Raw genomic sequence first — 13279 nt, 5'->3', positions numbered from 1 at the left:
CTTGCATAGTAAGTTAGCACAACTTTAATAACGACTGGTTAAAATTTGTCAACCGTGTGAGTGCCCTTGCAAGTACTTCCTTTGCAAAGGGGGAACACGTCGGCTGGGTTATGTTTGCAGAGTATAGAAATGTTAGTTATGCGCTCTCTTATCTATTCTAGCACATGTAAGTTGTGAGTGTCTCTATAGGTTTTTAGTGCTTGCGCATTGCCGCTTAACCCCGTCATATTGCCTATGATGTCATCTTGCGTCCTCAAGTACAAAAGATGACTGGTTGACGAATGTTTATACGTCTTGAAGTCTTGTTAAGTATGAACCTGTACTTATTGCTGCTTTGGGACATAACTAGACATGTATGAAGACATGCTTGATGAAGACGACGTTAGCAAGGTTACCCTCCGGCTTGGCCTGGGCAGGGTTATGGACGCCACTGGTTATCTTCGTGACTCTTCGTCCAATTTGTATCTTGTCCGTACTCGGACATATTTGATCTTCTGAATGATTCGGATCTTTGTGTTGTATATTTGTATTCTTGGCTCGTTGGAGTCGTTGTTGTAATATATGTTTCTTGTGGGCTCTATTGTAAACCTGTTGTAATGTTACCGCTCGTGATAATTCCACCGGCATCACGTGCATGTTTCGACGTGTACGAGTTGTTGATGGGCGTCTCTAAAATCGATATTGTGCGGATTTTGATGAGATCGCTGGAATCCTCATGGTACCGGTTCCGGGGCGTCACAACCGGGCTGTTCGCGGCGACGCAAACGCGGTCCAAATATGCGGCAGGTTTGCGTCTCCGCGGACGCTGCGCGGTCACGCCGAGTATCCTTCTTTTCTTACCCGGTCCCGCACGTCAGGGATAGAGAAATCGACCACTTTGATTTGCTTCTTTTTTCCCTTCTTTGCTACCCTAGTGCGACGCCACCACCCCAACCCCACCCCCCGCTGCCCCGTCGTAGTACACGACGTCTGCTCGGTCCTCGCCGCGCCAGAGAATAGGATCTCAGTCGGGGTAGGTTCTGGCGCGCACCTGTCGCATGTTTGGGGGCCAAACTCTGTCGATTGCGCCGCTCGGCCTCACCGCCCACGACCTGTTCGGTCAATTGCCCCGGTAGGTTTCTTACTCGTGTTTTGGGTGTTATTGTGCGCGGCCATTGATCCGCAGTTGCTACCCACGCAGACGGACATGTGACGCAGACCATCGCTACTGTTGCGGCCTCCATCCTCCACGAGTACAATGCCAGCCAGATGCCGGTGCACCGGGGCTCTTGTGAAGGGCCGCTCAAAAAATTTGTCGCACAACAGAGTGGAAGGGCACCTCCGGCTCCACAAGGACTACTTCCACCGCACCAATCCGGTGTTCTCGGCAAATTGTTCCAGCGCCGGTACAGGATGTCAAGGGACATGTTCATGGTCATTCCACGGGGCACCAGAGACTATGATCCCTACTTTCAATGCAGGCCCGATGCAACAGGTGCGCTAGGCTTCACCTCCTACCAAAGATGTTCCGCAGCTATTTGCATGCTATCATATGGAATAATTGCTGACATATTCGATGAGTATCTTCGAATGGGTGAGAGCACCTGCCTTGAGTCCATGTACCGGTTTTGCCGAGCCGTGATTGCCTTGTTCGGACGACATTATTGTAGGGAGCCAACAGTTGAGAATACAAGGCGGCTATTGTCTATCAACAAGTCTAGAGGGTTCCCAGGCATGATTGGCAGCATAGATTGCATCACTGGGAGTGAAAGACCTGTCCATTTGGATGACATGGTCAGTACAACGGCCACTGTCAGTGATATCTCAAGATTTATGGATTTGGCATTCATTGTCCGTCACCCGACAAGAACATGGAATTCATTATCCGTCACCCAGCAAGAACATGGTCGCTGAAGGCCATGCATGAGGTGATAACATGCTCATACACAACATGGTGAATGTAGAAATCACTGACAAGATCGTGCCCAAATGCCTAAAGACGGATCTAATTAAGCATCAGTGAGCATTGACTGGCCATGAAGACAACGACTAGAAGAATGTCGTCTTATTTTCATGTAGACTTTTAAAAATTTAGATGTAAACTACGTTGAACCTGTTTATTTTGTTGTTTTAAAACATCCCAATTCATGCAGACACGCAAATGTGTCGGACCGCTAGAGGAACCCAAGCGCAAACGGACACGCGGACAAAAACGGTCGTTTTCGTGTCGGCCAGGCGACGCAAACGGATTTGCACGAACAATTTGGACGTCCGAAATGCGTCGCCCTGTTGAAGATGGCCTAAACCTAAAGGAAAACTTGATGACACCTATCTTTGCTCAGTGGTAGCTGGTAAGTAAGAAACCATGCACCCCCACGTTCCGCATCTCATAAATCCCACATTTTTCAGGCGACAACACATGCTCGCTAACATGCAGGATATCAGACAGATCACGCCGCCTTGTCAAGGGGCATACAGTTTTTGACAGGGTGGGCGATCATTCCCGCGGTTGCCTGTACTCGATCATCTCCGGGCAGTAGCGCCTGGACAACACCTCAACCTGCTCGATGAAAGGCTTCTCCCTGTGGCCGCCAATGCCACGGACTATCTGGTTCCATCTTTGGCGGCAGACTTCACCAGATCTGAGCAGAGGGAAACACCCCAGTTTATCATAACCAAAAGGATAGATAGTAACACAATTCGTTTCTTTTGGAATACACAACACAGAACAAAGAAAGTAACAAGTGCTAGTGTATGCCAGGATTACCGACGGGATTTATTGAACTATGTGCATGATCCAACCGCACACTATCCCTAGCTATTATTGTCCATTTACCTAATGTTATAGTATCTCAATAAACAAAGCCAATAGCTCTGTTAGCAAACTCTTCAAATGTTAAGGGTAAAGACGTTGGCTTTTGCTTCATATCCTTCAAAGCAAATATTATTTACTCCAACAACAAGGCCATCTTAGTTTGATCATAATGCATTCGAATGTTGGGACTTTTGAAGTCAACATGAACTTGATTGACTCGGTATAAATAAAAATTCGGTAAGTTCACCATACTACTGTGTGATTAGGAACATGGCGAAGTTGAAGGCTGTGAGCTAAATTAGCAGCAACACTCACCTGTGATCGAGAAGGCTGTCCCAATCGACATCTTCGACACAAACAGCATCATCCTTCTGGAGCCTGTTTTTATTTTGTTAAGAAATTAGCAAATGGAGGTATACGCTGTTTTCATGACAAGACACTTAAAACATATGTAAAAAAAAATCAAACATATCCTTTTCAATACACTATAACTTCATCTGCAATGCAAATCAATAGCAATGAACAACTCGACAATCAATAAGAGTGTATGATGGCCTCTAAAAGTTCTCCTATCAAAATCATGTTTTGTGCATATACAGGTTCCAACCAACTCTCCTAGGCTACTAGCCCGTCGAGAGAGAAGTAAAAGACTTGTGTTCTGTTGTGTTGATATAAGCTTATGTGCAAATTAGGTGAAAATATGAAACTGTGTAAGATGGATACAGTATATTATGTGGCATCTATGCATGCTACCTGGCAAGACCTCAGGGGGGAATAGAAATCTTCCCCAATCAAGGACAACTCCACAATTCTCAATGCAAAAACAAGCCAGAACAAATCAACTCGAAATTCCAATAATGGCATAACTTCCTTTTGCGGGAGACATAGATGACCACAACTGGGTGCTCAGATGACTACCTAAACATTAGACCCGCAGCTTACAGCAACATTGACTCAATCCTACTGTTTATTGTTGTAAATGAGCCAGAGATGATCTCTTTTAGTTCAAGAAATAAGACAGAAAAAGTCATCACACTTTGATCACTAAGGGTGCATTTGGTTCGTGCCCATCACTGCCCTGCCAATATTGGAACGCCAATAATTTGGCGCAAGATTCTGCCACCCTGGGGTTGCCAAAATTTTGGCAACGATTTGTGAAGGAAACACTACAAGGGACATAGGCAGCCAAATAATTGGAAACAAACCAAACAAGTGGCACATCAATCAGCATGACCAATATTTTGCTATGGTGAGTTGGGAACACAAATCAAACAGATCCTAAGAGCCTCTACAGCCCGGAACTTTCCATGGAATGTTAGTTTACAACCAAACAAAGCCTACGATGGAAGTTAAACCTGGTGCAAGCTACCAAAAATAGAGAGGGGGGAATTATCGGATTTCAATTTGTCCTCATTACGTCGTGAGTTGTGACCCTGTAGGCCTATACAACAGAAACATAGATGGCTTGACCAAGCAAAAAAGCAACATAAACATGACCACGGAACATAAGCATTACACTGAAGTCCCTAATTCTAAAGTTCACACCTTCATGGTACTATGTAGACCAGAGCACTATTAGCATCAACCATGCGTCCATAACTTTGGGAATTACTGAAGAAATAAGTTTATGGACCGGAAATTGCATACGCTACAGCCTACTCTTATCAACAACTGTTTTTTTTGTAACTCAGATACAAATAAGATGCAGTGTCAATGGTGAAAAACAATTGCCATAAGAGTGTACAAACTTACGCTTCCACCATTAGATAATCATCAACATCTGCCCAGATTCCTTTACTAACCATCGGAGATGCTAATGTATTGTACCTGAAAGTGCACCGGAAATTAGTGGTGCCAACATATAACTTCCATGCAAGAGTAACCGTGTATATGCATATAGACACACAGGATGGGAAACAATAGCGTGCACTAACCAATGCAATGTACAAAGCGTTTACTACAGATTGAGTGAGAAAACAAAGCTGTAGTAGCAAACAGAAGTACTAACCACTTCATGCAGCAATTCTTGTGATTACGGGTGGTTAATTTATCACTGATGGCCTCCCAGGAAATGTTATCCCTAAGCTGTCACGGACAATAAGTAAACCAACTCATCAGATTCAATCATGATTTATGTCATTTAGCAATATAAACTGCTAGAAACATGGAAGCTAGAACGGAGTATAAAATAAACACAGTTCAGACAAAGAAAACTGGACTGAAATACACAATACCAACAACAGTGGTAAATTACAAACCTTCCGATTATCAGGATCTTTTATTTGATGAGCTTTTATACGCAAGTCAAGGTTCACCAGATCGAATAACTTTTGATGTTCATCCTGTGTCCAATGTCCTGAAGAAATACCAGTCAAAGAAGGCACTTATCTCGTGAACGAACTTTCCATATGTTTAACTGACACTCAACAACTTAAAACTGGAAAATAATCATCTACAAAAAGTTTATGATTGTGGAGCCGTATTAGCACCCAACTTAAAATGGTGAACTATTTTTTCAGTAATTTCAATATTAGCACTAAGCAAATATGTGAGGTTTGTTGCTGTTGCATATTCCATGCCTGCACCAAATATTAACTAGTATGCAGAGTTGGGCTCAGCTACTGCTATAAGTATACTTCAACATGACCAATACGCAAGTGTGACAGAATGATGTGAGAAAAAACATACCCAAAAAATAAAAAAATACTATGCAAAAGAGTTATCCACTGTAAGAAAATAAACATGTGCATCTTTAAGCTAAACATGTGCATATTTGCTGAACATGTGCTGAAATATTAAAGTTTAAAACAGGAAAATTAGGTATAATATGATAGAATTTGGTAGCAACAGGCACCTTTTTTCAAGTTTTCAGATTTTATTCTTCTCCAAGTATCTTTTACATGGATATCACACTTCCCAAGTTCACGTGCCAATGTCTTCCACTCCGTGCCATTTTTTCGGACAAACCTGCATCATAATGAACTGATCTAATCTTAATTACATGAAGCAACAGCAAGGCATACTGAAACTTTTCTCAATAACAAATATCAAGAAGTATGCTACATGTAAGAGAGATGTATTGATGAACTTCACAAGGTACAACACAGTCTAGATCATAGTATCCAACTCGCAGCAGGGCAAACAGCAATCTCCACCGCACTATCTCATTCATGATCCACCATGATCTGATATGGGCTGGTGCAAAATTTAATTTGTGGGGAGTGGCAATCCCATATCGTTGCTTGATAACAGGGGTGCATTCTGATGGTGATGATGCCATGCATGGTTTTAAAGGCGTCGCCTAAGCGTCGCCTTAGGGACGCCTAAGCGTCCAAGCGCTCCCCCTCCGCCTTACAAAAACGCCCGCCTTAGGCGCCTAGGCGTCCAAAGCGTCCGCCTAGGCGTCGCCTAAGCGTCGGAGCGCCCCCCTTCGCCTTAGGACGCCTTGGCGCCTTTAAAACCATGATGCCATGAGAGATTTACACCAGCCACCACCCTCACCAATACAACTAACCTTTGTCATCATCAGATCTCGCTTCAATGCCTAACAGATCAGGACACCGTTGGCCCTGTTGATCAAGCATATCTTCATTCCCCTTCGTCTGCAACTAGAAGAGAGGGCTGTCGTCTAAGCAGATTAGGGACAGTCGCTTGAAGGAAGTGGGTGTGGGATGGTGAGCCAAAGTAGATAGATCGAGACAGTGGTGGCAGCAATAAGAAGCCCAAGCAGTGACATGGAAAAATTGCATTAGCTACTGAAGCAGCAGAGCCAGGCCGGCAAAACAAACCTGTACCTTCCGTTTCAATTTTTCAACTCCTAAATACTCACATTTATATCAGTTGCAAAGGAAAACTAATGCATGCAAATCAACTTCTATACACCAGAATTATCGGGTTTGTGAACTGTCTGACAGGAAAACCCTATTTTATCATATCAGGAACCACGAACTATGTATCAAGTAACTTTTCTATGAGATCACAAAGAAAACTTACAGGCAAACTATGCATATTAAACATAAGACAACACGCACCAAAGATACATAAATATAAGTTCACGCAATTAACTATTTTCTTGATTAATTATGGTTTGCTACAGATAAGCACTAGCTAAAGTCAGTTAGCTAATATATTAGTGGCACTTGCGGGTTATTCTATCCAACTTTGGTGGCACACATAACCACCAAGCAAATGGTATAAACACCAGGAAGGGACGAGGTCAATGGACAACCGTCACCAATTGACATCTTAGGAGTGAAGACATACTGCTAAGTAGCAGCAAACATTAATTTATTTCAAAACACAATGGACAAAAATATGATTACTTTTTAATAGTAAAGACAATGGAGTAAATAAGGTAATGCAGATACTCCGTAATAAATACTCCCTCCGTTCCTTTCTGTAATGCCTATTGTTTTTTCGCAATTGTTTCAGAATATAAGAGGAAAGCTGTGTTTTTTTGCAAATAACCCCTTCCACCGATTTGTTTCCGTCCAGAAAATCTGGAAAGAATCTGTTCACGTTGACAAAATCTGGTATGCAATCACGTAGAGAAAATCTGGACGTGAGAAAAGAAGGAGTAGATCACGCACGCGTCTGTTAAGGAAATAGCAAATACAGATCACGTAAGATTAGGAAGGAGTAGGCCGCGCGTAGGGAGCAGATCACGTCTCCGATCTGTTTTCAGTTTCCTTTTTTTTCTCTCAAATAGCGCTGGGGGTTTTGTGTCAATAAATTTGCTTGCGCTAATTTCCGTGCCAAAAAACAATAGGCACTATAGAAAGGAACGGAGGGAGTATAATTTTATTTCAGCAAAAGGAAAGTATGGTACCGCCGAATATGCTCTTTTTCTTCTTGTGTCCATTTACGTTGATCACTCCTACTGAGTAATACACGTGCCCGCCTGTATATGGCATGGTGAGGTCTATGGGGTAAACATTTCCCTGCAAAGAATGTGCATCAATGATTAACAATGATAAGTTTCTGCTATCCAGGTCAGGATAAGAGATGAAATTTGGACTGCTTGGAAATTCAAAGTGAAATGGTGAGTCTCAAGAAAGACTGTTCATACAGGTTAGATGCTTAACTGACGTTATTACACAAAGGCAAGCAAATATGAGGAGAAAACATTGACGAGCTTAGCTCCAGATATTTTCGCCTTACCTATAACATCCCAACAACCCCTGAGTTCTTTGTGTTCACGAGGAGACCGAATCATCTCAAAGCCTTTCTCTCCCAATTGCTTCATCTAAAATAAGAAACACAGCAAAAAAATCAAATATGATGGGCATGGCATTTACAATCACGAGCGAGTTTAGTTGTAGATAAAAATGTAAACATCAATCGATAGAGGGTGGGAAGAGAGTGAAACAGAATATTAGTGCGACAAATCAATTTAACTCCAAGATGAGGTCAATATAGACTTGTAGAAGCTAATTCTGTACACATTTGGACAAAATAAATTAAAATATACTTGATGATTGTTGGATCAAATTGAAAGAACACACAGTTGCAAATTGCAAACAATAATTTGAAGTTCAAGAAAAATTATCCATCTAAATGATAAAGTACTCTTGTCCTCACACCATCATGTCAGGGGCATAGCTTCCATTCAATTTAAGTTTGTTCATTATGACACAAATGCAAAAAAAAAAAAAAAAAAAAACACGAGATGAAACCTCTATAAAATCCCTTATAGCTTCCATGAGGGTGGCGTCTTCCTCTGGGCTAAACCTCTGTCCGTGCACAAATTTAGATTCATCACTGCTCCCACCTTCTCCATTGTCGCCACCTCCGATGCCAAACACCTCCACAGAATCAGCAAAGCTCACACGCTTACCCTTGTTCTTTAACTGAGCTGCCTTTTTCCTTTTCTTTTTTCCTCCTACGTTCCCCTCACCATCAGCTTCAGTTCTGAACACTTCCGTGGTATCAGCAAAGCTCACCCGCTTGCCCTTGTTCTTTGACTGAGCTGCCTTTACTTTATCCTTTATTCCATCTCGCGTTCCCTCCTTGCTCTTCTTTTTCTTCCTATCATTCTTACCATCTACTTCAGCCTCAGCTCTCCCAGCGGATGCATTCTCACTAAATTCTGGACTGGATTTATCACCTTCCTTTCCTCTCTCCTTGATCTCTCCATTCTCATCTTTGCTAGTATTTTTGGTTTGGCTGCTCTTTTCCAGCACAACTAGATGCTTCTTCTTTCTCTTCTTATCTTCATTTGCCACAACTTGATCGGCAGCAGAAGCATCACCAGCGTTATTCTGCTTGTGTTTGCTCTTCTTTGACTTGCTACATTGCTTCCCCTCAACCCCATCTCTTTCTTCCACTGAATTTTCAGCAGTAGTATCAAGTGTCTCCTTCTGACTGCTCTCTTCCAGCACAACTGGATGCTTCTTCTTTCTCTTCTCTTCTTTTACCACAACTTGATCGGCAGCAGAAGCATCACCAGCATCATTATCCTTGTGTTTGCTCTTCTTTGACTTGCTACATTTGTTCCCCTCAACCCCATCTCTTTCGACCACTGAATTTTCTACGGTACGATCGAGTTTCTGCTTCTGGCTGCTCTCTTCCCGCACAACTGGATGCTCCTTCTTTCTCTTCTTATCTTCTTCTGCCACAACTCGATCACCAGCGGAATCCTCGCCAGCATCGCTACGCTCGTGTTTGCTCTTCTTTGACTTGCTAGATTGTTTCCCCTCAACCTCGCATCTCCCTGCTGCTAAATCTTCAACAGCAGCGTCAAATGTCTCCTTCTGCCCTTTCATCTCAGCTTCTTTCCTCTTCCCCTCTTTCATTTTCTTCTTCTTCTTCTCTTTCCTCATATCGCCATCGGCAAGCTCTAAACAGGGCTCTGCCTCCATCTTCTGCTTTTCAAAATGGGTACACGGAGTCAGAGTTTCGTTTTGCAGCACCATGGCAACAGAAATGAAAGTTCACAGTAACAGACTAACAGCGACAAAACTACAAATTGTTCGTAGGCGTGACCACGTCCCCAATAATAATTTAGGTGTGTCGCAAGCACAATCGGAAATTTACATTTAACCCTAGGATCTTCCCCTGGGAAGCGAGAAATATGTATCCACAAACTGTTGGTTAAATTTGATGGATGTTGCTAACGACCCAAATGATAAACTAAGCATCATCCTTTGTTCTCCATTGGGGAAATATAATTGCAAACTGAGAGGTTGAGACACTCGCCGTGACCGTGCTGCTTTGTTCTTCTGTTTTCTGTTTTTCAATTTTTTTCTTTTTTCTCCATTTCTTTTTCCAGTTTTGTTTTTAAATCCGTTTTTTTTTTCAAATTCTGAACATTTCTTTAAAAAATTGAACATTTTAAAAATTCTGAACAGCTCTTATCCGCAGTCTTCCGTCATGCCCTTAGCTACAGAGGAAGTGGCCTGCTTGGGAGGTGGCTAACGGGAGGATTCAAGGGATAGGGGGTTGGGTGAGCGGCAGGGGAGAGGCAGGCGTTCCCCTCCCACCGTTGCTAACCCTCCCGCCGTTCCCCATGGTCGACCTAGGGTTTGAGGCGGGCTCATGGGCGGGCAGACGCCGTCGGCCGAGCTATCCTACGAGGACGCCGGGAAGGATGAGAGGAGGGCGGGGTAGGGGATAGGGGAAGGAGACGAGGGGTGGACTCACCGCTGCCCGCCGCCGGCGCTCGCAGTCCAGGTCGCGCGGCGCTCGCTCTCGGTCCAGGTTGCGCTCGCCAAGCGGTACAGGACACAATTCCGAGCGAATTCGCGTATTGGCCAAGCGAGAAAAAAGCACTAGGCGGGCGCGGGCCTGGAATTTGCCTCCGTTTCTGGGCTTATTAAATTCAACACGCACCCAAACGGTAGAATTAGGGGCCCGAATTGCAATTCCCAATTTTAAACCTAATTCTATGCATCTGTAAAAGTCGTTTGGAAGCCAGGCTTTCCTTTCATTTGTAGCATTTTGAAATGAATACATGTAATCATTTCATTTATATTGTAATTTCAGAAATAGACACTTGTTTGGTTGTCACTGGAATTGCAAATGACAGCAGAATTCAATATTTAATTTGTAAATGGTTACCATAGAGAAACGCAAATGACAGGTCTCAACTCGGAATCGTGTTTACCCATGCCGTTATTTTGCTGGATTTTCTAAATGAAATGACGACCCAATTATGTGGCAACCAAACAACCCACATATGGAATTCCAGGATTTCAGGCCCAAATAATGGATACCAAACGACTTAAGGATATTTTGAAATTGGTTATGAAAGTTAGAGGGCATGTAAACACACATCTTGTGAACACCTATAATTTTTTTTTGAATTTTTTAACACTTACAATTTAAATTTTGAAGAGTGATATCATGGTATCAAATAAGGTGAGGTATGTTCTCAAATTGATCCTAAACGTCCAGTAATTCGTAACTATTCGTTCACTTTGTTTCGTAATTATGTGCCACACTTATCAGAAGGTTTTGTATCGTTTATTAATGTAACCGATGCGTTTTAGTATCCATGTCGTACAATAGGGCGCAAATCTAAGCGTTGAAAGAAGAAAAGAACCGTAGTTGCACTTTCCCTGATTGTAGTCATTCTTGGTGGCTTTTATTGCTGCTTCAGCACGAGCATAGCGATTAGGCGTGTGGCTTGGCGTTTAAAACTACTAGGCCCAAGTGCGCTATTGTAGTGGTGGCATGATCGTAACTTTCCCAACAGTATCATTTTCTCTATAATATTATCCGACGAAAATGTTTGTGCTCTAAATTTATGTTGCTGATGTAAATTCGTTAGTGCCTCTAAATGTCAAATTTAGAAGAATGTTAACCGAGAAGAAGTAGATTGCTCTACCACATGTAGACAATAAGTTTGTGTGAAAAATGTCTACATTAGGCTTGTTTCCGTTAAATTTATGTATACATATATGATGAATGGCCAAACGGTGTTTTGTATCTAGAAACTACAAGTACCACCAAAATTAAGGTATTTACGTGATTTCTCCATAAAAAGTATTATTAAGGATAACTTAGCATAACAAATTCGCATGGTTGCAAGAAATGCGTTTTTTGTGATTCCAGGGAGTCCATCAACCATCTATTTTCGATTATCCTTTTGCTCGCCCTGTTTGGATAGTTATTTATTTTTTCGGGTTGTATGGCTACCCATCGGATCTACAAATGATCCTATCTTTTTTCCGAAGACGTAGCGAGCGCATATGAATTCTGGATGCACTCGTCTGGAGACGGTTGTACGGGCTATCTACAACACGAGCGATTGTTGTGAATATACTTCATAGGTATACCATCGACATGGTCCGATTCCGGCAAGCCCGGGTGGCCCACAGATGGTGGTGATGGCATATGGCCCACCGGACGGTCCAGTTGCTATTGATCAAGATGGAAGATGTCCATCCAGGAACAAGGAGCCGGATCCCAATAGTCCTACGAAGGTAGTCGGATCCTAACCGACCTACTGAGGTAGCCGGATCCGAACCGACCTACTGAGGTAGCCGGATCCGAACCGACCTACCGAGGTAGCCGAATCCATGAAGGCCAATGAAAGTAACCGGATCCGAAGAGGTCTATGCCAGGAATCAGATCCGTGAAGGCCCATGAAGGAAGCCGGATCCATGACGACAAGTTAGGAATAGGTGGATCCTTGACGTGCACGACAATGTAATGTTCCGTAGTTAGGCATCTTGTATTCCGGGTAGAACTCTCCGTAGAAACCCTAGATCCGGGCGCCTTTATAAGCCGGATCCCTGGAGCCCTAGAGGCACAATCACAACTCATTGTAACAACGCGAAAGCGCCCAGATAATTCCAGACAAGCAGCAGTAGGCCCTGTCATCGTGCAGGTGTTCCGAAGCTGGGTAAATCGCGTACCACCGTCCCGAGGACACTCCGCCCAATGGCCCCTACTTCTTCTTCCCTCCATGAGGATCCCTCCTCTAGAGTACCGTCGAATAGGCAACGACATTTGGCGCCCACCATGGGGCCAGCGGCGTCTGGAGGCCGGAACCGGGAGGGTTCCGCCATGGGAAGCTTCAACGACTCCATCGCTGTGAAGCGTGTCTTTCCGATCGTCCCTCCGGTCGAGTTCTGAATTCCGGCTAGGACAGACCCCGTCAAGTTCCTCATCATCCCAATCGGCGGGATACACATCTTCATCGGCGAGACCGTCTTCCGACGGAAACGCACTGGTAAGTGATACGTCTCAAACGTATCTATAATTTCTTATGTTCCATGCTAGTTTTATGACAATACCTACATGTTTTGTTCACACTTTATATCGTTTTGATGCGTTTTCCGGAACTAACCTATTGACAAGATGCCGAAGTGCCAGTTCTCGTTTTCTCGTTGTTTTTGGTTTCAGAAATCCTAGTAAGGAAATATTCTCGGAATTGGACGAAATCAACGCCCAGCATCTTATAATTGCACGAATCTTCCAGAACACCGGAGGGGCACCGGAGGGGAGCCCTGGGGGGCCCACACATGTGGCCGTCGCGGC

At 43.5% G+C, this 13279-nt stretch overlaps 1 protein-coding gene across 2 annotated transcripts; it reads right to left on the bottom strand.

The window, feature by feature from the left end:
* Positions 1–2286: 2286 nt before the first annotated feature.
* Positions 2287–10511, bottom strand: LOC124661452 (DNA-binding protein REB1-like). Of its 2 annotated transcripts, XM_047199308.1 has the most exons (11): positions 10436–10495; positions 9423–9657; positions 8470–9029; positions 7955–8039; positions 7623–7734; positions 5649–5761; positions 5053–5150; positions 4803–4879; positions 4547–4621; positions 3110–3172; positions 2287–2621 (listed from the first exon to the last, which is right to left on the bottom strand). In XM_047199308.1, the coding sequence occupies exons 2-11, from the start codon at positions 9652–9654 to the stop codon at positions 2477–2479; spliced, it is 1560 nt and encodes a 519-aa protein (XP_047055264.1). In that variant the 5' UTR covers positions 9655–9657; positions 10436–10495; the 3' UTR covers positions 2287–2476. The 2 variants fall into 2 exon arrangements, with proteins under 2 accessions (XP_047055264.1, XP_047055263.1); XM_047199307.1 differs by having other exon boundaries at positions 8470–9657; positions 10436–10511.
* Between the last annotated feature and the right edge of the window lie 2768 nt (positions 10512–13279).

Source organism: Lolium rigidum, chromosome 6, assembly GCF_022539505.1.
Source record: "Lolium rigidum isolate FL_2022 chromosome 6, APGP_CSIRO_Lrig_0.1, whole genome shotgun sequence".
Lineage (NCBI taxonomy): Eukaryota > Viridiplantae > Streptophyta > Magnoliopsida > Poales > Poaceae > Lolium > Lolium rigidum.
Note: the sequence above shows the minus strand (reverse complement) of the source record. Positions and strands in the feature narration are given on the sequence as shown.